Raw genomic sequence first — 27,940 nt, 5'->3', positions numbered from 1 at the left:
AGAGTCTTGCATGTGCAGACATACTTGCTGTATCTTTGGTGGCTCCCAGAAGTCAAATGCAAGTCTCAGAAAGCCATTCTGTGTTTTAACTGGAATAGCAGCGGCATCGAAGACTATTCTGATGTTGGTATATGCCTTAACATACCATGAGATAGACCAGACCAAAAACTGTGCTCAGAAAATTGATTCTGCTTTAAAATTTAAGGTAGACAATGAAATAGTTTTCTGAAAGTAGATTTCATTTCTTTTTTAAGCTAATGGCTAATGTTTCAGTCTCCTATATGGAAACAATACAGAGCAGTCTGAAAATGTGAAATTAAATAGAAGGAAATGGCAGAAAGATTGCTAGTGGCACATTTTCATTTGAAAGTTTGTCATAAGGTCAATGTGTGAAAAGAGATTTTTGGTAGATTCTTTTTTGTGTGTTATACTGCATTTATATAATTATTTTAAAGAAATTGTGTTACAGTGTTACTAATAAGAAATGTGAATTGTAGTATTCCATGCTTTTTACTTGTATTTTAGAGCTTGATGTATGATCACAACACATTTAAAATTTAATCTTTTTTTTTCAGGCTGGAAACCAAGACACCATAAACAGCATTGCCCTGAAGTTTAATATTACTCCAAATAAACTTGTGGAACTCAATAAACTTTTCACACATACTATTGTTCCAGGCCAGGTAATTATATCCAGACTAAATCCCCAGTTTCTAAAGATTAGATATGTGATCATAGAACACTTCTGATGCTAGGCAAAATAACTTCCAGGGTTCTAGGACCTGCAAGAATTAGTAGCAGCACAGTTTTTGCAGGAAAAAGTAAGGATAAGATGCTTCTTCTGTGAGCACAGTCATGCTGAGGACAGGAGTTGATTTTAATCTCCTTGTTGCTCCTTATTCTGACCCACTGATTCACATGACTATTATTCTGCATGATCCTGTGATTCCAAGGAATGATCTTTTGGGAAGTCATAAGAAAGTTCAGGAATGGAGAAGAACACTGAATCTGTCTGCCTTCCATGAACACATGGTAGTAATTTGCATGCAAGGTATAAGAAATTCATCCCTAAAACTCTGTAGACATACAGTCTTTGTGGTGTTAATTGTACAACTACTTCTGACTTCTTGTAAATGGGTAGCAAGTGACACAGGGAAGCAGTTTGTCCACTAGTTTGTATGGTCCTCTTCTGAATATTGGGATTTCCAGATGAAGGAAGCACCAGTCCTTGTCTGCTTAGCCATAGTTCAGGGTACCTTCACTCAGAGGGTGAGGTAGAGGTTTGAGGGATGTTGAAGAGTGCCACTTGGGGACTTCAGACAGTTCTAGAAAAAATAAAGGAGACTCATCAGGTACTTTAATTCCAGGTTAAAACAAGTTTATTGAAGTATAAACATGGAAATGAGAAACTTTTGTCAGTGGAATACATATGCAGTAGAATGAAGGGGAAAATTTTGGAAGAGTGGGTTAAAATGTTAGATAGAAATGACATACCCTGTATCTCTAACATTTCATGGCCTTTTAACCCACTCTTTTCTTAATTCTCACATTTTCTGAACAGAAGAGATTTCACTTCTGCAACTGTTAAAACAAGCTGTAGGCTACAAAAGTTTATGCTTCAATAAATCTAACAATCTGTGTGGCAAGTAACAAAAAGGCATGTTAAAGACTAATATGGCTAGCTCTCGTGACTTTGGAATCTTAGGAAGACAGTTCTAGGATGATTCTGTCTTGGGGCAATGTAAACTGTGAATTTTCCTCAGGTGTAAAATCTTTGTCTGGCTGTCCTAGCTTTTCAAATGTTTATATTGAGAGATATGTTGTATCCTATCTACTATGGCATTTTAAAGTATGCCCTCAGTTCAAGTGAACTATTATGATCTTGTATAAATTAAACTTGCAGACTCGATTATATTCGAAACGTGCTTGTGATAGCAGTGACAAAGTGATGTAGCTTGTGCTGCAGTCATAAACTTCTAAAGAACAGAGTTTGAAAAACACTACTATATTGACAAAATCTCTATATTGGTCTATATTGACAAAATCTCGTCTGGCTATCATTTATGTATATTTTGGTTGCTACTTTCAAACCATTTTCTCTAGAGTGGTTATTTCATACTGGTTGATAGAGCTTGATAATCTAATACTTTTGTTATAGTGTATTTAATTTTGTATCTGTTGGTGTAGGTTCTGTATGTGCCAAATACTGATCCTGTTTCCACTGCTGGAAAGCTAGCTTCTTCAAGTCCTGGTGCTCCTGTTTCACCATCATCATCGGATGCAGAGTATGATAAACTTTTGGTAAGAACTCTCATAGGCTTTATTTGTCCTGAGACATAGGTGAGGTAATTAATCATGTCAAACTATAACTATAACATTACAGTTTCATTTCCTCAAAACAATGGGTATTCACAATAGTTTACATGTTATGGCTGCTGGCAGCTGTTGTCATGCATACAAAGCTGTTTGCTGTAGTGGCTTTCCATGTGGACTGGATGACTTTTCTGTGGAGGGAGAAATGGGACATCTGTAATGATTTGAGAAAACAGCTTGATCTACATCTTCCCACCCCAAGACCCTTTCTGAACCAAGAGTTGAAGTAGAAATCAGTTAATAAATAGGTCAAGATTTGACTTCTATAAAGTGAGAACCAGTCATAACGGATTTAAGTTTAGTTCTAGAAATCAATCAAATGTAGTTCCTTTCAACTTTAGCAGTGTCAGGATTGATTACAGAAACAGTCCTTTTGAATGTTGAGGAGTAATATCAGAGGACTAAAATCACATGGGAAGAATCCACATTGTGCTTCCTTCCCACTCAAGCACTACTCTACTTTCCAGGACTGTCAGCGGTGGCCTGGAAATGAGCTGCAGCAGAGACTTTGATATTTTGACCTTTTGACAATGAGTGTGGCAAGTTGTCTTGTGATATCAGCTTTCATAATTCCAGATATAACATTAAATGGTAATGGAAGAGGGATTTCTGCAATTTTGTCAATTACAAATGTCTGCTGTTGTCAGTATGCAAGTGGTTCTAATCACATAGATCTTTTCATCTATCGGACAGAAAATACATTCTGTTTAACTGATAGAATTTCTGCATAATTCCATGTTTTTATATGAGGAGGATGTAAAATATAAATTTGTAGGGAATTTAAGAGCATTACATTTATTCTTAAAGGATGCTGATGTGGCAAGGAGGGCTTGCAGACCGATCCAAAGAGTCCTGTCTTCCACATCTGAGGAGGATGAGCCAACTGTTGTCAAATTTTTAAAAATGAATTGTCGATATTTCACAGATGGCAAGGTAGGCAGTACTAATGGTTTCTTTTGCAGCAAGTGTACTTTCATATCTTGGGCTGTATTTTATATTATTTCATAGAATCAGATCTTCTCCACCTTCCCCTTCTCACAGCAGTCCTCAGTGATTTATAAAAAGGTATTCTTGAGGACTCCATGGACAACAAAGTCACCCAGCACAGTGAATTGCAATGGAAATGGTGAATTGGGAAACATAGCCATTTATTTCTTTTTTGATAGGTTAGCTTTTATTGGTGCGAGAGATTTTTCAGGCAGAGGAGTGGCTGTTTGACCTGTTTTCCCCATCTTGTCAGTTCGCTTTTAATCTTTGGGGAGGTTCTTTAACCCTAGCAATGTCTTGAGGGGTGGGGTGTCATAGACAGCTGCTGTGGATTGAGTAAGATGGCTTCTATAATCCCTAACCAGTTCAAATACAGGATTTGTATTATTTAACAACATTGCTATTACCAAACTCTTTAAAAAGATTAGCAGACTTTTTAATAGTGTCAGTTTGCAAATTCAGTTTGCAAAGAAAAAGAGGAATTTTCTCAACCATAAGAGGTCTCAAAGCAGCATACAAGCTCCTTCGCTTCCTCTTTCTGCAACAGACACCTTGTGAGGTAGGTGAGACTGACTGTTGAGAGAACTGTGACTGGTCCACCCAGCAGGCTTCATGTGTTGGATTGGGAAAACAAACCCAGTTTACCAGATTATAGTTTGCCACTCATGTGGAGGAGTGGGGAATCAAAACTGGTTCTCCAGATTAGAGTCCACCTGTTCTTAACCACTACACCATGATTCTTTGTTTTAATCAAATTGACTTGCATTCTTTCCATTTCAAGATACCCTAATTAAATAAGTTTCTCAATACAATAGCATTAATTTTAAGAAATATTTATAAAACTGCTTCCTGACAGAAGGTAGGTAATAAGGTGAAAACCAATTGACAACTGTTTCATAGAGAGTAAATTAGTATGAATCAGAATAGAAATTCACATTTTGACTCATTCAGATAAGTGCGTATAATAAGCCACTAATTCCAGTGCAGACCTACTATATTTGTTGGGATTTGTAATGCAGGACAACCCACACTTTTTAGAATCCCAGCCACACAGCATATATAGGCCAAGTTTGGCTTTGTGGTCACATACCAGCTTGCTTTAATTTAATAAGTAGTAATTAATTTAGCTGATGCTTTCCTTGCTAGACCTTTAGCATCTCAACTGATTTATGAATTCAGCTGTTATAGGAAATCTCTGTTCCAGGAATCTTACAAACTTTATCTGAACCAAAAATTAACCTTTCTAGATGGAATGTTTGCATAAGAGACACATGTAGACATTTTCCCAAATTGTTTTTGTGTGCTTGTCATTGAAATTGGAATTATTGCTTGTTCCTCTAGATGTCATGAGATAAGGTAACATGGTCTGTGTTTGCATTGAGTCAGAAATATTAATATTTTAACTCTAGTTTGACAAGAGCTTTATTTCATTGCAGTTGAGAATGAAATTTAAACACCTGCATATTTCTTTATAACTTTGGCCTTGTCTGTCAAAGATAAACTTGTTTTGACAACTCTGAATCAGTATCTGTGGCTAGTTGTAACAGAATGTTGACCTGAGGGTCACTGCTGTGATAAATAACTTAAGTGTTTGGGGGTGGGGGTGGGGAGGGGATTATAAAGAGTTTATGGAAAAGTATGTAAGAGCTGGATAACAGACATAAGAGTATTCTGTGAACATATTACAACAACCTGATCTGTTAAATGCTTCTATATTTTTATTTCAAGGGTGTGGTTGGAGGGGTCATGTTAGTCACTCCAAACAACATCATGTTTGATCCTCACAAGTCGGACCCTCTGGTCATTGAGAATGGCTGTGAAGAATATGGACTCCTTTGTCCGATGGAGGAGATTATTTCAATTGCTTTGTACAATGACATCTCGCACATGGAGATTAAAGATGCTCTGCCATCGTAAGAAGTGTTCTTTATTGATCATGTTCGTATGTTAGCAGTGGGATGTGGAGGAATAACAGTCAAAATGGGAGGGGAGACTATAAGCAGCAAAATAGCTAGGAAAAAGGGTAAAGTATATTCTCTAACCTAGGCCTAATTAATACATTTATTTTGTTTGGATGTTAAAGCCTTATACAGTACATTTCTAAGCTGCCCTTTTGGGGAAAGGGCGGCTTAGGTGTGTATCAAATAAATAAATATTGGTGGTTAGCAACACAATGATAGGCTCGCAAACACACTGAGAAACTCCGGGTTGGGAAATATCTGGAAATTTTAAGAATGGAGCTTGAGGAGGGTCGGAATTGATGAGGGGAGGGGCCTCATCTGGGTATGCCATAGTCCACCTTCCAAAAACGCCATTTTCTCCATCTGAACTAACCTCTGTTGCCTGGAAATCAATTGTAATTCCTGGGGATCTCCAACAACTACCTGGAGATTGGCAGCCCTATTCATTTCAGTTTTTAATTTTCCAATATGGCAACTTTTGAGTATTTTGTGAGGCTTCTGTTCTGAACAAATAGCTCATTGCATGAAAATAATATTGTAAAAATTACTATTGGTGAATTTTATTGTCTGATAGACAGATACAAAAATTGGCCTACATCTTCAGTTTGAAGTAAAAGCCAGAGAGAAAATTGATGAAAAGGAAAGCAAGACAAAACTGAAAGAATTTTTTAGGAAATAGGGATGGGCACAAAATTTCGATTTCACTGGACTTTTTTCTGTACTGAATTTATTTTTCACAGGAAATGTTAATTAAAAGGAGATGATTACAGATTAAAGTACTGTGTTCTGCCGACTGTATCTGTACAATAAATGATACAGGGTAGTCAGTATGAGAACTGCCATATAAAGGGCCCTGGTGTGTGCTGGCAGATAACTAGGCCTGATGTCCTTGAATTTTCTAAATTTTTGGGCTTTTGTGACTATAAATTCCTTATTGCTCCTTTATTGAAGCTTCTGATGAATGTATATGTGATCAATGATAACTTAGAATATTAGAACATTGTACTGAAAAGTATAGGAGTTGCGGATACTGTATAATGATACTCCCTATGTATTTGAAGTTCTTCATTGATCTCCAAACCAAAAGTGGTATTTCAGATGTGAATAAGTTTTCATGTATTTGATGAATACAAGGTTGGGTGATACACAGTATTGCTTGCCAGGATTTTATTAATGATGATTGCTTTGGCATGATTGAAATAATACATTTTGTAATCCCATAAAGCTATATTTTCAGTTCAGAGATGCCAAGTGTTAACGCCCCCAAACATATTTGCATTCTAGACATCACGATTTCCTATTAATTTTGAGCCGAATCACGGTTTTGAAAATTTGGATCTAAATTTCTATTCTTCTGAATAGAGGAGACAGGAATTATATGCTGTTAGTGGATTAGAATCCACTATGGATGGGAAGATTTGATAAGATTATATGACTGTTCCATTACCCCCTTTGTTGCAGTTTTACAAGACTGATTCTGTGGTTTTTTCCCTGCACCCTTAAAAATGTTTACAGAACATCAAATGACACAGCCATTTATCCACTTTTACAGTATGTTTTTCAATACAGAAATTGTTGGTTGTATCACTCTTTCATCTCCATAATCATTTATTTCAGTTGTATTTTATTTTGACTGAAGACAGTTTAATTTTTATTATTATTCTTTCAGTGTATTTTAGTTGAACGTTCTTTTTTCCATCTTGTGTTTTAGTTCTCATTTTGTTTTTTTTCCTCCTCTTTTTAACACTCCATATATATCCATCGTTTTTCGTGACAGCGACATACCAAAGGATCTTTGTCCTCTGTACAGGCCTGGTGAATGGGAAGATCTTTCCTCTGAGAAGGATATCAATCCTTTCAGCAAATTTAAAGCCTTGAACAAGGAGAAGAGGCAACCAAAAGTAAACAACTTGGTCACCTTGAATTCTAAACGGATAAAGCCTCCAGACAAGGAGAATCCTATAGATTTCGAACTTCTTAAACCTTTTGAAAAGTCTTCCTTAATGTCACTAGAACCATCCAAGGACTCCATCACTGCTGATCTTTCAAAAGGGGTGCCTTTAGAGAAGTTCACTAAAGAATGTTCTGGACATGAGATTACACTGGATCTAGCCAAAGATAATTACCTTTTGGATGAAAATGGTTTTGTTGAACTTGAAGAACCTGATTCATCTTGGACTGATGGCAGAGGAGACATTAGAGATGTAGGACCGATAAAGGTCACTGATGGTAAACTGACTGAGGAAATTCAGCCACGAGCAACAAATAAAGGCAACTGTGAACAATCAGAATTAGATTTATCAGAGACAAAACATGAGGTTATCCCTAAAGAGGTCATTGATTTAGAGTCCTGTGAAAAGCTAGATGTAGTACCTGAAATAAACAAAGGCAGCAGTTCACCAACAAGTAATGTAGAAACTACTCTGGATGCAAAGCAGGAGTTGAATAAAGACAAGCTTATTGAATTTTACCTGAATAAAGATGAGTCAAAACCTCCGGATGATTCATGTAAGGCTAAACTCAGAGAAGAGCAGAATAACAAACAGTTAGGTATAGACCTCATGCTTAGTTCATCTCATTCCCAAACCAATGAAGATTTTACAAGCAAAAAGGTAGAACCTGATTCATATTCTGTTGAAAGGACCGAGCCATTGCTAAAAGTTGGCTCAGCAGTGCCTGAAAAAAAGGAGCATGAAGGATCGAGATCATCTTCATTGGCATCTCATCTAGACAGAAAGGACTGTCGAGAAATTGATCTGGATAATAAATCTGAAATCAGGCTGTGGCTGCTGCAGAGAATCCAAGTGCCAATTGAAGGTAGGCCTCCTTTAAACTTGATAAGAGAAATAGCCACTAGTTTCTCAAATAACTGAATTTATCTTCCTTTCACTTTAGTCTAATTTCAGCATAGATATTTTAATAGTACTAGAAGAAAAGAGTTTGGATTTGTACCCCACCTTTCTCTTCTATAAGGAGTTTCAAAGTGGTTTACAAATTCCTTTCTTTTCTCTCCCAAAACAGAAACCTTGCAAGGTAGGTGGGGCTGAGAGAGTTCTGAAAAAACTGTGGCCAGCCCAAGGTCACCCAGCAGGCTTCATGTGTAGGAGCAGGGAAATAAATCCAGTTCACCAAATTAGAGTCCACTGCTCTTAACCACTACAGCATGCTCTGCTGCTATTCCATTTCTGTTCTGTTTTTTAAGTATTGGTTTTTGATAGTATACTCCAGTATACATATGATGCATTTCTGCCAGCAAGTATCTACATTCACTTCCCTACCCATGTAAAAGAATAGTGAGAAGTAGGAAAGTCTTGAGGGTGCAGATAAGTAGGAGATAAAACAAAGAACTCTAGATTGAAATGTATAAATTTTGTGCTTGTTCTAATGCCACATTTCCCCTTAATAGTATATTTTCAAATACAGGGTATATAGATCACAAGTACTTGATTTAGTACATTGATCCATCTAACATAGTTCTGTCTTTTTTTTTTTTACTAGAGGCAGCAGTATATTGTACAAAGTGTAGGCTTTTCCTGCATCCTTTTTAATCTACCTATTACGTTTTTATCCCATGCTACTTCCAAGAAATTCAGACTGGTTCATGTTGTTGTTTTTACCATAATAATCTGTAAAGTAGCTTGAGAGATCGTAGCTTGAGAGATCTTGAAAGATCCCTTTGAGTGCCCAGAATTGTGCCTTTGTTTTTTTAATAGATGTAAAGCAAGCAGTAAACCAGTGGGTCTCAACCTTTTAGAGGTGGTAATCCATCCCAGATTTATTTGGTATGGTGACGCATCCAAGGGTGGTCCATGGTTTTTGGCATTGTAGGTCAGCTATGACCATGATGCCCAGCTTTTCACTTTCTATAGTGGTCAACCAGACATTTTTAAGACACCAGCAGCAAAGAGCGCAACAGCCCCCCCCCCCCCCCGCTCCCCAGCAGGTAGCATTCCTAAGTACACAGTCTTTACATATGGAGATTACATTCCAACTTTTGCCAACTTCTCTTTATTTATCATCCTCTTTAATCCCCTCCAAGATTCTAAGAAATTCTAGTAACTATGAGGACATACTTTACTTGATTCCTTATTAATTAACATTCATATGCAGTGGAAAAAAACCAGTGACTGTTTGACATGAAAGATACTGTTTCCAGGGTCAGGTCTTGCTTTCCGAAATACAAGTGAAAACCTTGCCTCAGAATAAGCACTAAATTTGTTTGCTGCAGATGGCACTTCACACTTGATTTTCTGTGTAGATATTGTGCTCTTTTTTTTGCTATCAACTTGTAAACAAATTATGGTGATCCCTGATGGGGTTTCCAAGGCAAGAGAACTTTGACAGTGGTTTGCCTCTGCATGATGACACTGGTATTCTTTAGGTCAACCATGGGAACTGCCATTTCTAAGCTATCAATAGGAATTTCACTCACAGTATTACAGAAGAAGCACATAGTGATGTTGTCTGCACTGAGGTTGGAGCGTCTCCAGCTTCTTTAAAAAAAGAGGGGAGGGAAAGTATGACCTGGCATGGTTGTGTTCTCAGCATATGCCCTGAAACCACAATAGCCCAGTCATAATCTTGCAAATTTGTGAACTAGGAATGCGCCACTTGCTTGCTTTTTCTTCCAACTGCTGTTCTTCAAGTTGGCTATGTTGACAGTGCATGCAGCAATCCTGAAACAACTCTGATATTTGTCTTGGCTGGAGAAAACAGTGTGCTCTTGGCCAGAGAGGGGAATTCAGATAGCGTCACAGCTTGTTGAATATGCAGTAATGACAAAACTAATTGACTTGGTGAATAAGAGACCAATCAAGATCAATGGAAAGCATATTATTTATATTATCCTTTAAAATGATAGTTGAGAAGGAGATTGCTGAAATGTATTTAATTATTTTTATACCCAACCCTACCCCAAGGGACTCAGGGTGGCTTACAATGGCATAAAGCCTAAAACCGCCCGTTTGTGAGTCATGCTCTAACTCCGAAACCACTAGATGGATTGCTTTCAAATTTTCACTCAATGTGCCTTTCCAATGCGGGCAGGTTTTTGGATATTCACATTGCTGAAATTCAATACCTGAGTCAGATAAAACGTCTTTTTCCTGGCGCACCAGGCCATGAAGCTGGTTGTGCTTAACTGTCACCCTTAGAATGTTCGTGCAGCATGTCTGTGGCCTGAGGGGTTGGTATGCCCTTACAATGTTTGCACAGATGGCCACAGATGAGCATTGAAAACAGTAAATAGGTAATACTGGTAGGTAATACGAGTGGAAGTGAAACACATACACACTTCGCCGTGTGAGACGTCAGGTGGAATCCCCCCCCTCACTCGCAGGTAACTTTCTTCTCTGTGCCTCACCCACTGCTACCCCCAACACACATATTCTCATACACATCCAGCTCATCCTCATACACCTCACTCTGCCCTCCCTCGCATCCAACCACCACTTACCCACTCCCTCACCACTGTTCGCCACAGCCCTCTTTTACTAAAAGCGAACTGGAGTTTGCCTTGTTCTTCTAAGAAAATCCGCAGGGTGGGGGCGAACCAACACTACTGGCTCCGCTTCTTTTGCACGTGGCCCTTTAAGAACCCAGGGAGCTGGCCTCGATCTGAGCGCCTCACTACCCTGCCTCTGCTGCCTGACTGGGACAGCCTGCTTGCCCCAGTTCTGCCTTACCCAAGCCAGGACTGTGCATGTCAACCAGCCTCATGGACAGTGGGATTTGCCCTCTGGACAGTTCTGTTGTGGAATGGAAAGGGTTACCTTATACTAAAAAAACAAGACAGCACCATATAACAATGTGAATTGAAAAGGGAAAGATGGATTCCATTTGACCACCCCAAAAGGCCATGCTGGGGATCATTGGACCTGCATGGACATCTGTGTGGGTTGTGGACTATGATGAGAAGGACAGTTGCCACAGCAACGTGTGGCCAGGCCCCGCTAGTCATACATAAAATTCATTTAAAAAAAACTATAAATAACCATCAATAAAAACAAATCATAAAACCATAAAAACAATCTAGCTAAAACCCCAGATGGCTAGACATATTGTTTTTCCCATGGTAGGCTTTTGTAATCGGGACACATCCGACTGGCTTGATGGAAAGGCCTGGCTGAACAGCTCCATTTTACAGGCCCTGCAGAATTGGGTCATACTCCACAGGGCCCTAATGTTACTTGGCAGCATGTTCCACCAGGCGAGGGCTAGGGCTGTAATGACCCTGGCCCTTGTTACAGCCAGCTGTCTATCTGTTGGGCTTGGGACCACCAGTAGATTCACCTCCGCCGAGCAGAGAGGTCTCTGAGGGCAATATTGGGAGATGCGGTCCTGCGAGTATGTGGGTCCAAGGCCGCTTTTGGCCTTATGGGTTAACAGCAGAACTTTGAAGATGATCTGGTACTCGACGGGCAGCTAGTGTAGATATTCCAGGACCGGTGTTATATGGTCTCTACTGGTTGCTTCCGTAAGCAGCCTCGCAACTGCATTTTAGATGAGTTTTAATTTCCAGATGTGCATAAACTATTAATAATTATCATGATAATAATCCCCATGATAAATATTTAAAAAGGGTCTAAAGGGAAGAAGACATAAATATAGATGACAATAATATGTGTATTCAATGTTTAATTTATGATCATTATTCTTAGAAACCGATAATAATAATCACTTACCAGTCTTCTTTATTCTAATTTATATTATAACATTGTCTAATATCATTATCAGGTGTATCATATACTGAATCAAGTATTTATGATTTTTGGTAGATTATTACAATAAGCATTATTTCATGTTCGTTATATCATTTGCTGTTGGCAATAACGCTATTATAATTGTCTATTTCTTATTAGATTATTGTGTATATTGTATGTGCAATTTTATTTCTACCTAGTTTTCTGATACAATTCTAACATTTATTTTGATTCTTTTCTTTTTTCTGTTCTGATTATATTTATTAAAAAAAATAGATAGTTCCATGGTACTTTCCCCTCAGAGAACAGCAACAAAGAGGAGTTAAGTATTAGAATAATTATAATTGTTTAGAATATATTTTTTAAAAACCTTGCATGAAGAAGCTACCACTTTATCATTTGGAAGAAATTTGTTCTCCTCTCAGGTAACTAGATGTATATTGACTTCTGTTTTCAGATTTAATGAATAAATGTATTCGACATGTGGTTCTAATGTTTTTCTTGCTGAAATTTCTGGTACTTCTTCAGGTGGAAACTAGTGTGCAGATGGCTGGGTGTTTTCCATGACTTGAATACAGTGATATGAAGGAATGTGCCAGGAAAAAAAATGGTATTCGGATTCCATTAAGTATTTTGAAATCCAGCTCAAAAAGTGAATCTCTTCAGTAAAAACACCACTCCTGTTATATTAACAGTGCTGTCTAGGGGTGTGTGTATGAAGCTGTATTGGAAGTGGTGTGAGCCCTATGCTGACCTCCCTGCCCACTACACTGTGAAAAGTGGCATGGATGTTGGCATTGGGTCACTTACATCGACATTGGGCCACTGCATGGCTGAATAGCAGGCAAACTCAGAAGCTAGTTTCTGTGGTGATGGACCTCCACTGCAAATGCCTGGGCTGGCATCAGGGGGTGGGGGCATTCCCAAAGGTGGAACCAATATTAGTCAGCTTCCAATGTACTTTCAGGCTGGGAACGTCCCCTCCTAGTAGCACAAACTTGTGCCACTGGAAAGTGTGGTGTAAGTCATTCTATGCAATGGGCTTTTATGGGGGAAAGGAATTTTTTTTTCCTTCTCCCGCCCTGTGCCCATTCCACTGATTGCCTCATTGGAGGCAGTGCTGTCCTTGGCTGCTCTACTACTCTACCCCAATTGGATTGGGCTGTTAAGCAATTATATCAATTCCCTAGGATGCATCATGGAAGAAAACTGCAACAGAAATTTCCAAATCTGTTTGAAAATTAAACTGTGACTTTTACGTTCTCTTTGCTATCCTGTGACTACATGGTCTCCTTTTTCTTGGATTCAGATATGCTTCCTTCAAAAGAGGAAAAAAGCAAGACCCCTCCAATGTTTTTGTGTATCAAAGTGGGCAAACCTATGAGGAAGTCATTTGCTTCTCAAAGCACCACCATGGCCCAGCAATATGGTAAAAGAAGGAAGCAACCAGAGTACTGGTTTGCTGTTCCACGAGAGCGGTAAGACTGAGGTCTTCTTTAGTTCACATTTCTCTTAACTGGTAAAATCTGTTCCTTGCAACAGCCTACTTCTGTTTGTTTGTAGGGAGAGAGATACTGCATTTTCCCATGACTGTTGTTATGTTTTCTTGTAGTACTGATATGGATTGTAATAGTCATTCTGGTGTCTCCTTGATAGCACGTTCAGTTTATTGAGCTTGCTGTCAAGGATGTGATTGTGCAATTGTCAGCAGCCCATAAGCTATTGTTTGAGATAGTTAGTGACAAGTGTCACAATTGCTTCCTTCTCCCCACCTCCATGAAGCTTTCTTTTAAATTTTTAAGTTTATGCAAGCGGCAGATGCTAGCACTACAGAGCCCTAGTTAAGGGTGGTACTGGAAAAAGAAAAGACTTAATGTGAAGTCTGAAAAAGCTTCTTATTTCTAAAAATGTTGCCTTGTGGGAGCTAAATTATATAAGGAACCAGCAAGGAACACCTGCAAATTTCCCTTCAGTATTTCCTGGGAAGTCAAAGCAGAAAGGGTTTTTCAGATGGTGTAGAACTTGAGAAGAAAACATCCTAGATTCCCTTCCAAAGCTTAGGAGATCCTAATACTTGGAAATGACTGGATACAACCAAGTGTTTAAAATGAACCACTGCTGCAGCTCCTTTCTTTCTATCTAAAGTCCTATAATTGCATTGTAAAACTGGCATACATACTATGCTTTGTGGTAGAATTCCCAGTATACAAGTGAAATCATATAACTTGAAAACTTTCTGATTGACTAGGCAGGTATCTATATTGCTTCATTTGCACATTCTTGCAATATGTCACAGTCATAGTTCTTAGCTGCTTTTGCTGAACATTTTTATCCTCTATGTGACTTTGGATATGTAGCAAGTGCTCTTAAAGCGTATGTTGTTTTGCGAATCCAGACAATGACCATGAGTTAATCAATTACTTGGACACAGTTGCATTGTGATTGTGAAATGGAAGGAGTCGTTATCTTTTGCAAATAACATGAGAAGCTATAATCATTAGAGGTGCACTTTATAAGGGGATTTTGTTGCCCTGCAGAATGTTCATTTTGACCCAGTTATGCCTTTGTATCAGTTAACTGGGCAGAAGGTCCTTCATTAAAACGCCTGTATATCTTATAATGGGGAACAGCTCTGGAATTAAAAAAGCCCTTGTGTCATTTCGTGCACACGTGATGTCGCTGAAGAATGTCAGGTTGGTAATTTTTTAAGTAGTTGCAGTTGCTTATAATACATTGGTATATAGGTGAACTGGCACTACTATTTATAAGATGAAGGCAATTTTAGAGAATAGAGAATGAATATGGACAACTGGCATAGTTCTTTCAGGAGTCAGATGTACGGATGGAGCGCATCTAATCCCAGCGATCCACATGTGTGATGGTTTCCAGTTGTTCCCTTCCTCTCTATCCATCCACGTAATCATCAAATAATTTCAGGAGCAAATTCTCAGTATCTGTGCAAGACTGGAATGGAATAACACAAGATGCAGTAAATGCTTCTGTAGTATAACTTAATTTGCTTATAATATTTCTCTGTGGGACCAACATATGAAGCTGCCTTGTATGGAGTTATACCACTGGTCTACTTAGCAAAGTGTTCTGACAGAGGGCAGCACTCCACTATGTCATGCAGAAAAAGATCTGACCAAAATGTCCTGCTTTGAATTTTTCACTGGAAGGTAACAAAGATTGAATGTGGAATATTCTGCGTGCAAAGCATGTGCTCTGTTTCTGATCTACTCCTCCTTTGCTGATATGATTGAAAGGGTTGACTCTAGAACTTTTAATAATATCCTGGAATTCTTACTGTAAGCATGAAGGAATGGGTTTCAATGAAGAAAAATATTAAACTCTTGTAGTAAAAAAGGTTATGGAGAAATAAAATGGTCACAAAATGATATGTTAGAGCTGTTTAATGTTTTAGTCACTGCAGTTCTTGTGTCATGTCAAACCTGCTCCATCCCATTGTTTTGGATCAGTAAATAAAAAGTGGCTTGTTTCTGTTACAAATCTATTGTCAGTGACCCTGGGTCAAACTTACAGCTCTGTTTGTAGTACTGCAAGAGTGGAAAAACACTGGCAATCAAGGTTGCTTGCTCATTTTGATTGGCAGTGGTGTTATGTATTTCAACTAATTATCTTGATGAAAGGCATTAAGTTAAGCTGCTGAAATTGTGCAAGGCAAGTCCTTTGATTTTAGATTGGAGTAACTATGCATAGGATTGCAGAATAAGGGCACTAAGTCAAAATAGGGCTAATTTTGTTTGGGGGATGATCCTTAGGTCAGAATGTGAGAGGATAACAGATTACATTTGCTTCAAATTGTTATCCCACAACAGTAACACTGTATGTGTCTTGAAACTGTTTCACAACTGAGTAAAAAAAAATGGTAACCACGAGGTTAAAATAGATTAGTGGAACTTCTTTCCAAAACCATGATGGTAAAACTGATGTTTAAGTGATTGACCTTACTTTCTTACGTCTACTTTACTTCCTTAAGTGTTATTTCAAACCATAAATAAACGTTAACTTCTTTGTTTTTTGACTATATGAACTGCATGTCTTAAAGAATGAAACACACAGAGAAGTTAATATCCCCATCTTTATAGGTATTATGGGATCTGAATAAATGGTGGCAGTGTTTGACTCAAATAGTGTTTGAGCCCCAATTTCAATAATTCCATGTGAATGAGGGCCTGTTGTTGAAGGGGGCTGGGCTGCCCTGTCTGTGATATCCCTATGAGTGAGATAAAGGACCTGAGAGGGGAAATTGTCAAAGCTCTACAATTTAAGGAGTCAAAAATATGGCTTGTGATGCCCTGGCCTATGCGTATGCTGAACCTGAGAAACAGAGAAGTTTTAGAGGTTCATAGGCACACTGTGTGAGCGGACAAATTGCTTCACAATAGCTGAGTGGTTCCCAACCTGGAGTATGCTTACCTGCAAGGGTATGTGCCAGAGCGTTTGGGGGCAAACAAAATTATGTAATGGGTTTCCTAATATGGGAGTACAGTTTTTTGTGAGTTTTGGCACTCAGAGATCAGAGTGCTGCCACTATCAGTTGCAATGGAGCAGGTGGGACCCCTCCAGGAGCCCCAGAAATCCTTGATCCCACGAATTGAGGTGGGGGGGCACTGTGTTACGGGTAGAGGGAGCACGGCCCCCTTCGTCTGAGTGCCAAACTGAAAGTGTGCGGGGGCAATTTGGTTGCTTCCCAGTCTGTGGGTGGGCTGATTCTGCTGCTTCGGCCCGGGCTTGAAGCAGTTCCATTTCGCGGCACAAGCAGAAAATCTTGGTCTTATATTTGTCTCTCTCTTTTCTCTACCAATTGGCCTTCTGCCACAGAGTGTCTGGTGCCCTCAAGGGTTCAGAGCCTGAGTCCGAGTCGTAGTCACAGGTTAATTCCACTGGTCTGGTAAGCCACACTGTGCTTTTCCTACGCTCAATGCATGTTTCCAAGAAGACCTGGGGGCGTACTCCCCCCCAGCAAAAAAGTCTAAGTCTCTGTAGGATATTCCAAGGACTCTCTGTCAGGGTTGTAAGAGTCCTCTGACTGTGTGCCCAGGGTGAGTCCTGGGACCTGGATTCCACCAGTTCTCCGCTGGAGGTCCACCAGTAGCAGTTCAGTAGTGGTTGTTGACCCAACCTCGGAACCACGACTGTCCTTGCTAACAGCCTGACCCTTGGTTTTGCTGAGGTTCAACTGTTCAACATCTGTTGCAACAGCTTCCACGTCGGGTGGCTCTCGCGTCAATTATGCTATGTAATCTAAAAGAGTAGGGTTGCCGGGGTGGGGTGGGGGGCTGGTCAAAAGCCATGATCACCGATAAGGTGTTCGCAACTTCAGCTGGCGATTGAAACATGAAGTTGGAAACATGAATAATGCAGAACTGTCTTAATGTCAGTTCCCCGCTCAGACAATAAAACGCTTGTAGGTTTTCAAGGATTTTATTGAAGACATATGAGGGATGGGAGAAGACAGTTCTGGCGAAAAGTTGATAATATGGATAGCATAATCCCCACCCCCGACATGGGAACAGAGAGAGGCAGAAGTGTCCAGCCTGGAGGCCCTTCCCAGCTGCAGAACTCCAAGACCAGAGCCAGTAGATAGTGATGCACCTGCAAAAGCAAAAGCACTCCCAAACATTTTCCCCTCCCAACAACATCATCCTGACAGCTAGATGAGCACCATTTCCTTTTTGGGAAAAGACTGAGGCAAAGAAAGTGTTGAGTAGTTCTTCCTTTTCTCCATCCCCTATTAGTATTTTGCCATCTCCTCCATGCAGTGACTCTATCCTATCATTTTTCTTCCTTTTGCTATGGACATGACCAAAAAATACTTTTTAAAAACCTTTCTGGCAGGCCTCAGCTCATTGTGAGCTTTAGCTTTTCTGACTTTCTCCCTACACATCCTGCTTATTTGTTTGAATTCGTCTTTGATGATTTTCATCCTTTTCCATTTCTTGTACATGTCCTTTTTAAATTTTAGAAAAACCCCAGAGCTTGCTTTGTCCCAGCCCAGTGTGAAACCCTAAGGAGTAAAGGGTGGGTGGTTTAGGATTTAATTCAGGACCATGATGGAAAAGTTTATCCAGAAGGGCTTAAAGAAGTGTATGAAAGTATATCTGAAACTGAAACAGCCTTTTTGTGAACAGCTAAAGCAAAACTACTAAGATCTGAATGAAACATTTAAAAAGTCTCTGCCTAAGAAAAATAAATGCTTAAAACCTCTCTGTACCATCAAATTGAGAAGAAAAGCCTATAAATAAATTGTTTGGTTTTACTGTTAAGAAGCCTCTTAGAGTTCAATTTTCCCTCAAAAAGGTGGCAGTGTACATTTTCCTGACAGGATTTGCCTGAAAAGTTGGTGTGAGTGAGTGGGGTGTGCCTTGGTGTTTCAGCAGCCATTAGCTGGGCCCTCAGCCCTCCCTGGCTCAGCCCTGCAGGGCCTCTGTGAGTGAGGAAGTATATGTTACAATCCACCATTATATTAAGTACATATTACATAATGAATCCCAATGTAACATTTTCTGATTCCTAGAGAGACCTTACAAGATCTTATAATCTTTGTAATTTGTTTGCTCCAAACCATTTTTACTAGTCCAATTATTATATGACATCTGACATTCAAATAGCCACAATATAACTCTTTGAAGCATTCTGTTCTGTGTGGAAAGAGTTTGAAGCATGCATGCGAACTCAAGACATGCTGTGCTCTCATCAAGTAATGTCTAAACATGAAATGCTAAAGGGGTGATGTCAGATGTGCAAAAGATCAAGTGTTAAAAGTAGAACTTTAAAACTCTTTGAAGTGTCAAACCTAGTACTAATGGCTGGTAGGAGAGTATGTGTTTCCTTTTTAAAATTTCAGATTTTTTTTAAAAATCCACTAGGCTACAAGAAGGAATACAACTGTTATGTGCATATGAGGTCAGGGATCAGAATTCTTTCCCAGGCTGTGTGGCTGACACATTTATTTAAACATGATGCAACTCATATAATTTATTTCTGTCAGGAAGCAGAAAATGCTGGAGATGTCAGGTCCTAAAGTTGATAGCTTTAGGGAAAAAGTTCTTAAATCTAGAGCTACACGTTACAAATGGTCTCTGTGTTGTCATGCCGGAAGTGTTTAAGACCTGCAAGCTTGCCCAGTCTTCACAGTGTAGTGCAACTTCCTTGTTCTTGTGTGTTCTGTATTCAAAGTGATGTGGAAATAGGTTTGCCAGGTCCTCCTGGCCACCAGTAGGGAATAACTGGGTGGCCGGGGGGGGGGGGGGGGGTTGGGTTTCCAGATCCATATTGGGAATCTCCTGGAGATTTGGGGATGGAACCTGGGGAGGACAGGGACTTGGGTACAATGTCTTAGAATCCCCCCCCCCCAACCTCCATTTTCTTCAGGGTGACTGATATCTGTATTCTAAAGATGAGCTGCAATTCTGGGGAATCCCCATGTGGGTACAATTCTGGCATCCCCATGTGGGTACAATACCCTTTTCGATTTGAATTCTCTCGGTTGAATAGGTGCATGTTTCCTACAATGCTACCTTTCTTACTCAGCAGTCTGCTAGAAACCAATAGTGCATCTTTAGAGTAACTTTGTACATGGAGCAAGTGTTTTTTTTATCATGCAAAGTGGGTTCTTCTATAAGATTCTGTTTTGCTGTAAGTGTTATGGAGAAATGATGTTGTGATGAAGCTAAATAGAAACCACCACCACACTAGCAGCTTCTGCATTGTGAATGTGTAAATCTTCCCTTCCACAATGGTAACCTTTTAAATAACGTAGTGAAATGTATATATTTCTAAAATAGGTGTTCTAGGAAATTCAGCACTATTCTTTTTCTTTTGTTCTACAGGGTAGACCATCTGTATACATTTTTTGTACAGTGGTCACCAGAAGTGTATGGCAAAGATGCTAAGGAACAGGGTTTTGTGGTGGTGGAAAAGGAGGAACTTGATATGATAGACAACTTCTTCAGTGAGCCCTCAACAAAAAGCTGGGAGGTAAGTGCTTTTGCATTTTAGACCCGAATCACTGAGATAATTGTAGGGGTGACCCCAAGCATGCTACCAGGCCTCTAAGAATCTCTCTGATGATTATAATCTTCTGTTAGCTGAGGTTGTTTGGATACTAGTCCCCTTAGTTACAGAAAGAACTTTCGAAACACAAGGGTAATATATTGAGACGGCATTGAAAACCAGACACTATTGGAAAACCTATTTCAGTCCTCCAGCTGCTTTTCAACACGCTATCCTCATGGTTTCGGACACTTGCTTTCAACAATTTTCCTATTTTATAAATACAAAATCAATTTTCTTAAATTAGTTCTATACCAAATATTTTATTATTGGATAAAACTACTTTTATACATGGCAAAAAGAGGATTCATATTCCACACAAAAATGTTCAGTACCATTGGAATATAGTAGAATTTAGCCTAGTTAATGATCATTCCTAAACCAGAGGTCCATCGTCAATTCGGGGGCTCGAACTGATGTCTAATATGCCAAACTGAAAAAGATACCATTTGAATGGAGCTTTAAAAAGCAATATTCAAAATAGCCAAATGTTTTAAAGCATGTTTTTGCTCCAATCAAATAGCTCTTTAAAATTCTTTAAAATTCCAGAACAGTTATATCAGTGGTGGAGAACCTTTGGCACTCCAGACGTTATGGACTACAATCCCCATCAGCCCCTGCCAGTATGGCCAATTGTAGTCCATAACGTCTGGAGTGCCAAAGGTTCGCCACCACGGAGTTATATTGAAACCCATGAGAAACCTTTGCAAGGCTCTGGGGGGAAGAGGATTTATGGTAGAGACACCAAATTTGATGTGGAGCTGCAGGTGCCTCTTCTTACATGAACCCCCGAGTTTCATAAAGTTTGGGTCAGGGGGCCCAATTTTATTGGTCCCAATTTTTTTTTCCATTTGTGACCCATAAAATGTTACCTGCCATCTAGCACAATTTAATTTTTTTTTACTGTTCTATATATAAGGGTTTGGACACATTATATACTGATAAGTGTATGTTTTAGGAATTGTCAGCCTCTGAGAATGTGTTACCTCATTTTATATATGATATTACAAAACCTGACTTAAAAGTCCCCACGTTAGAGAGCATTTTTGGTGAGAAGTGGTTCAGGAGGGGAAGAAGATGAGGCTGGATCTGTAACTGTCCATTTTAGGTGCTGAGCATCTCACACTTCCCTCATTTTGGTGTGAGATACTCATTACTTAAAGTATATCCTTCTCAAGCATTGGTAGATCTGTGGATCAGCAGATCTGGCCACGTGGAGAAAAAGAAGATTTTACCCTAAACTTGGGGAGACCCCCCCCCCCCCCGCTTTGTAGAAAAATCTGTAATTGGTTAAAAAAATACATTGGTGGGGGGGGTAAATTCTCACCTGGTGCATGGGAGGGGGCTGGATGGGAGCCACAGTGGAACTGCCTGCTTCGCTGATGATGCTTCGCTGATGATGGGGAGGGGTTGGCTACGTTGGTGATGGGAGCTGTGGCAGACCTAGCTGTGTTGCTTACAGCTTGAGTGTGGAGTGGCTGGGAGCCACGGTGCACCTGGCTTACATCACTGATGTGTGTGCGTGTGAACAGGAGCCACAGTGGACTGGACTGCTTCGCTGAGAGGGGGTGGTGTCTGGGAACCACAGCAGACCTATCTGTTTCTGACCTATCTGTGGCAGACTGGCTGCTTCGCTGACAATAGTGGGGTGGGGTTAAAAACATTTTAAAATATTGATAGAGATGGAAGAGGAGAAAGAGAGGCAGGGAAAATAAAAGAAGATGCGTGGGTGAGAAAGAGATACAAGTTCATTAGAGAAGAGAGGAAAGGGAAGGGAGCAAAGGGGGGAAGGGGTGCACTTCCCCACAAGTTTCTTGCAGGTTCCTAACTTGCCACATCTATTAAAGTCAGTACCATTTTGGGGCACCTAAGCACTTGTGGTATGTGATTATGTAGAAGCTTAAATTAAAGAAGCTAGATATATCTAAAAGATAAAAATGAGTAAGTGTAACACAAAGTTTAGAAAGACAATGATAAAATATGTGGTACTAATTTGCAGAGTAGTTCCTAAGACTTGCTAAAATCTCTGCACTTTAATCTTTGCAATATGAGAAGTTTTCCAGGATTGTATAAACACATACATATTTCTCTTTGAGCAAATTAACATTTCTGGAAGGTAGACGTTTTCCCCTGGGCTATCCCCAGTTAAGCTTATCAATCACTAGCCTTTGCACTAAGCCTTCAAAGCACGAATTTTAAAGGCTGAAGGTAAATGAGATCAGGAAAGAATGTGACAGTTACCATGCTGGTAGCAATTGGCTGTTAATGGGTGTTTGATCAGTACAGCTTGGGGAGGAAATGTACTTGCAGAGAAGGGGTGTGAGAGACAGAATCCCAGGGTCTGGCTGAAGTGTGTTTTCCTAGAAATCTTGGGAGTTGGTTTCCTTAAAGATGCTAAACCAAAGCCATTACCAAATGGGCTTTTATCTCCCAATGTGTAAATAAAATGTCCTCACTTAGCTACCACAGGCCTTTGACTCCTAGCACATTTCAAAGAACATTCTTTTGTGCTGAGACTGTTGCTAAGCCTTCCTGTGCAGTTTAGTGTAGAAAACGAAAGTGAATACTACAAGGAAGTATTGACTGTTTCACAGCTCATGCTAGAAAGAAACAACTTCATTCGTGGTGAGGGAGCTGATGGCGGTAGTGACAGGGAAAAAAAGTCCTAAGAATGAAAGTTCAGCAAATACCCTTGAATTTTCAAATAATATACAGTGCCAGACCTCACCAAGAACCCACTGTGCAGGTAGGTTGCTTTTTAAATCACTTTTTGTAAGCTCTAGTGATCTCTGACTTTTGTTCTGTTATCAGCATAGCCCATTTATTTGAAGCACGTGGAAGATACACAGAGTCACCGTTTGGATAAATAGTAGGGTTCTTCATACTGGGTAGTTGATGTTAACAAATCTGTTTAGTTCCAGTAATCACAGTGAAATTTAGTTATATTTTGAAAAACGTTCTACATATTATTTTTGTGAACATCACAGCACAGTGTTGTAGTCAGTGAAGTGTGTGATGCACTTATTTTGGTCTATTGTTTATTTTGTAACCATGGCTCCTTCTTGGCCATTTGGAGTCTTGACATATGGATTCAGAGAGCTGTAAATCTATATTTTTTCTGCCCTTTTTTGTCCTTCTTTTCTCAAACTTCATTACAAAGGATGAGAAGTTTTTACATATCTTTCATACTCACCCTTCCCACCTTAATCTCAGAATGAATAAGCAGTGGTGTTGTCTTTTACCTGTAGTTTTTTAAATGCACAAAGTGCTTTGCAGACTCCCTTCATTTGGGTCATCAAACTTCAAAACCTACCTAGTGTGCTCCAGTTTAAGGTACAGTCTTTTGTTCTCATGGTTGGGTAATTTTTTTCCACCTTTATAAAGAAAGTAATCTGTCACAACTAGGACTGACCTAAATTATGAAAATACCATCAGTCTACCATGTTTTGTTTACAATGCCTTCGTATCTGTTTTGTTTAGATTATCACTGTAGAAGAAGCAAAACGCCGGCAGAGCATTTGCAGCTATTGTGAAGAAGATGGTGAAGAGGATGATGATAATGATGATGCATTGCCTGTGTTGAAAAACCAGAGTGCTCTGCTAGAAAATATGCACATAGAGCAGGTAGACTTGATTTCATCCAAACCTTGCTAGTTTTGGATGAAATAACCATTCTTTCTTTTTTGAAAATTAAACATTTGTATCCTGTCTTTTCCTCTGTGCACAGAAGTCAAAGGATCTTTTTCCTTCTCACAGTTCTAACAGTAATTTTTATTTCAGTATAGGCCATAATAGGAATCTTTAGGTACGTACCCGTTTTTCAGAATCATGGATAGGCCAACTGTTTCAAGCATCAAGAAATGTAGCTTTCACAAGCAGATGCAAGCCAGGACCAAGACAATTCCTATTTATGAAGAGAACATACTAATGAGGTCTAAACTTGTTGAAACTGACAGGGAGAGAGACCTTGGAGTTGTACTGGATAGTTCAATAAAAAATATCAACCCAGTGTGCCGCAGCAGCGAGAAGATGGAACTTTTATCAGGAAAGATTGTTAGGAAAAGGACTGAAGATGAAACAGCCAATAGTATAATGATTCGCATGACGCTGCCATGTAGTGAATCAGACCATTAGTTCATCAGAGTCAGTATTGTCTGCTGAGACTGGCAGTGGCTTTCTAGAGGCTCTGGTAGAAGCTGTTCACACCACCTACTACTTCATCCTTTAAACTGGAGATACCAGGGACTGAACCTGGGACCTTCTGCAGGGCAAGTAGATGCTCTACCGCTGAGCCATGCCCCCTCCCCTACATAGATTTATGGTGCAGTCTTATTGGGATACTGTGTGTTGTTCTGGTCAGAGTATCTCAGAAAAGACAATGCAGAGCTGGAAAAACTACCATCTTGTCCGTGGAGTGTCCACTGGACTGTAAGTTCACTGGACAGAAACTGTTTAAGTATTTTTTGTGCACTGGATAGTACTGTGGCACTTAGCAATATTGAATGGATTACTAAAGAGATCAGATCCTGATCTAAGTATTCTTCACATGCCTCTTGAGTTTAAGATGAACTGCCTCCCTTTCTTATATAGAAACACAACTTCACCAAATATGGGTGAGACCACTTATTTCTCTTGCCGGACAGGTTTTTTCCAGTGACATATTTGGTATGAGCAACATGGTTGTGTTTTAACTTGTAGATTTTTCTTTTACTTCTAGCTTGCCCGATGCCTGCCAGCAAGGGTTCAGGGGTATCCTTGGAGGCTTGTGTACAGCACACAGGAGCATGGAACTAGTCTGAAAACACTTTATCGTAAATCGGCGTCTCTTGATAGTCCAGTCCTTCTTGTTGTCAAAGATATGGACAATCAGGTTAGGAACTAAGTAAAATTGTTAGTTTAATTACTGATGAATCCCTTTGTGAGTGCAGATAGAGGTGTGCCAGTATGCCCACGTAGTGTAAATCAAAATATGGCCTACTTCCAGGAGAAGGGCTGGATTAATAACCATGCTTAATAAAATATAGAAGATTATTGTTAGTATTGGGGGCCTCCACATGGCAAAAATAGTAATCTGAGAGTTTCCAATGCAGAAAGTGTGCTTATGTTACTTTCTCTTTAAAATTCCCTGCAGCACAGTAAATACACACCAAAAAGCAAGATTGCTGGGCCGTGTTCCCAGTTGGAAAGAAAACTCAGTACACTAGTAATCTTGCTAATGTAACCCAGGCTTTTCAACTTGCCCCAGTTAAGAAGCCCTACTTGGGATAAAATTTAGAAGCTTTATTAAAACATAATATCATTCCACAGGTAAACACATTTGATTAAAGAGTATCAACAAAGATAACTAAAAAGACTCCCTGGCTGGACAGCTGAGATCAGCCACCTGACTGTTTTGTTTAGTTCCTCAGTTGTCTTGAAGAGATATACTACCAGGATCTTGGATGTTCAAAGAACATGCAGGATGTGCCATCCTTGTCAAAGTTGATTCTAGGAGCTGCAAATCATGAGGGGCAAGGTGGGAAAGCGAGAGAGCGAGAGAGCTGCGCCAAGGAAGGCACAGCAATGGCACAGCTGAGACAGCTACTAAGCGGCTTGCTGCACCGCAGCCACCACTAGAACAGAGGCATACCCCAATCCTCAAAGACCAGAAATGCTAGCCTGTTTCTAAGTTTTTGCCATCATAACTATGCACTGCCAAATGTGGGCATTCCTATCCTGAAAAGGCTCAGGGGAGGGGAGGGGGAGCAATCAATGCCAGTTCCATCCCTAGGCATACCCTCTTTGGTGCCAGCCTCTGTGCCAGATGTTCACTGTTGTGTCTGGGCATTGCCACACCATGCTCTTTTGTTGGCATATCTTGGCAGTGGTGTTTGCACCCTTTACACTAGCATAAGTAGCAGTTACCCTCTCCTCCAGTGGATTGCACTTTTACTATTCATGCATTTTCAAAGGATTTCTGCATTCAAAGTTGCCTTTTCTCTTTCCTCCTCAGTATAATGGTTATTTTTGTTTTTTCAGATATTTGGGGCTTACGCAACGCATCCTTTCAAGTTTAGTGATCACTATTATGGCACAGGAGAAACTTTCCTATACACGTTTAACCCTCTTTTCAAGGTATGGTGCATTGCGACACCTTCAATGTCTTTATGCTTATCTGAAAAATGAATGAGACTTGCAAATACAGTATTTCAAAACAGTAATAAACAGGCAGGAGGATCTGCGAAGACTCTTAGGGGGAGCCATTGTATACATACAGTTTGAGATTTTGCTGTAAGACCAGATAGATGGTAGAAACATCAGTAAGGCAGAAGAGAAAAGCACACCAGAACATCATCACATTTACTATTAATGTAATGGCCCTTGATAACCCTTGTGAGGGCAGAAAGGCAAAGAAAAATTTTTGTTAAGTAAATAATAATATTCTGGCCAGAGAAGAGCAATTCACTTTAAATAAAATGAATTTACCCTTCCTCCATGTAACTAACAAACAGTGCTTTTGAAAAAAAACATCCAAAACATCCAAAAAAAGTTCTTCCCCTCCTCCCCAAAATGTTGATCATAGGCAAGGGTCCAAAGGTGCCTGTGCCCAATCCTGAGTGGAAGGTGTTAATTTCTGTGGATTTTCCCTTCAAGATGCTGGCCTTTGCACCAGGCTGTTCCCAAGGGTCGCTATTACAGCTACTTTTTTCTCGATTGTTTTTGTGTGTATGAAATGTTTTATGGGCAGCTTAGCCTACTGGGCCCTCAAAAACCCTTTTGCAGTCCTTTATCCCCATCACATATATGTCAAATGTCTCCCTCTTTGTAGATTATCTCCTGAAACGATTGTGTGGATGAGAGCTTGGCAAAAGAATGATAAAAAGCTTTCTTCTTGCTATCTCTTATTTCAAGGAAACGGGAATTCGTTTTGGCCTGATCAAAAGTTACATCTGTTCAAATTTTTTGTCGAAGGATCAGGGGTGTCTTTGCATACAACTATTACAGTGCAGTGCAGTGCAGTGCAGAGTACAAAGAAAGTAGGTGGGTGGGGAGAGCAATTCAGTGTTAGACCAGAGGAAATTTTTAATTAGGCCTTCCATAAGGCTGTCAGCTGTGGCAGATGGTCAAAGCCAGGGGTCTGCAACCTGTGGCTCTCCAGATGTAGTCTCCAGACTACAATTCCCACCAGCCGCTGCCAATTGGCCATGCTGGCAGGGGCTGATGTGATTTGTAGTCCATGAACATCTGGAGAGCCACAGGTTGCAGACCCTGGTTAAGGCGCTAGCTGTAAATTGATTTTTCTCCTCTCTCTATTCAGGCTACTTATGTATTTTGCTCATCTTTATTCAGCATAAGTAAAAACTAAAATTTGCACACTACTTGGACTATTTTGTACTAAAGCACAGTGGAGCACCTTAAAAACTCTAACTCTGAGGAAAGTTCTGGGGACAGCAATGAGATGTAATAAAATAATTATAAACAAGTAGATTTATCATTACATTTCATTATATATTAATTATTCGTCGGAATATATCAGTGAGACAGTATGCAAACTTTTAAAATAATAAATACAAGAGGAACAGGGAAGCAAGAAAGCCATCTTTGGCATGTTGTGGGCTGAAACCAACAAATATTGTCTTAACACTGTCTCATATTTTTCTTACTGAAGCTGTATCTTGTTCCTTTAGGTTTTCAAATGGAGTGGAGACAACACCTATTTTATCAATGGAGATGTAACTTCATTAGACCTTGGAGGGGGAGAGTAAGTTATTAAACTCTAGTGATGTACTAAATAGATAAGACTGTATATGCAACTGGAACTCGTTAGACATTTTCCAAGCAGTCATTCCCCCTTATTAG

The 27,940-nt window shown here is 39.7% G+C and overlaps 1 protein-coding gene across 10 annotated transcripts in view; it reads left to right on the top strand.

Annotated features, from left to right (window-relative positions):
* The window catches only part of NCOA7 (nuclear receptor coactivator 7), a 69,235-nt gene that overhangs the window by 38,349 nt on the left and 2,946 nt on the right, over positions 1 to 27,940 (top strand). For 8 of the 10 annotated variants that reach the window (XM_048491253.1, XM_048491244.1, XM_048491297.1 and 5 more), the window contains 11 exons: positions 576 to 683; positions 2,188 to 2,301; positions 3,181 to 3,306; positions 5,089 to 5,273; positions 7,099 to 8,138; positions 13,332 to 13,500; positions 19,879 to 20,026; positions 23,582 to 23,725; positions 24,819 to 24,971; positions 26,120 to 26,215; positions 27,769 to 27,842. In XM_048491253.1, coding sequence (XP_048347210.1) covers positions 576 to 683; positions 2,188 to 2,301; positions 3,181 to 3,306; positions 5,089 to 5,273; positions 7,099 to 8,138; positions 13,332 to 13,500; positions 19,879 to 20,026; positions 23,582 to 23,725; positions 24,819 to 24,971; positions 26,120 to 26,215; positions 27,769 to 27,842 — 2,357 coding nt within the window. Of the gene's footprint in view, positions 1 to 575; positions 684 to 2,187; positions 2,302 to 3,180; positions 3,307 to 5,088; positions 5,274 to 7,098; positions 8,139 to 13,331; positions 13,501 to 19,878; positions 20,027 to 22,686; positions 22,848 to 23,581; positions 23,726 to 24,818; positions 24,972 to 26,119; positions 26,216 to 27,768; positions 27,843 to 27,940 lie in introns of those variants that run through there. The other 2 variants (XM_048491307.1, XM_048491316.1) reach the window with 2 other exon arrangements.

This window comes from Sphaerodactylus townsendi, linkage group LG01 (genome assembly GCF_021028975.2).
Source record: "Sphaerodactylus townsendi isolate TG3544 linkage group LG01, MPM_Stown_v2.3, whole genome shotgun sequence".
In the NCBI taxonomy this organism is placed as follows: domain Eukaryota; kingdom Metazoa; phylum Chordata; class Lepidosauria; order Squamata; family Sphaerodactylidae; genus Sphaerodactylus; species Sphaerodactylus townsendi.
This window is presented reverse-complemented; position numbering and strand designations above follow the sequence as displayed.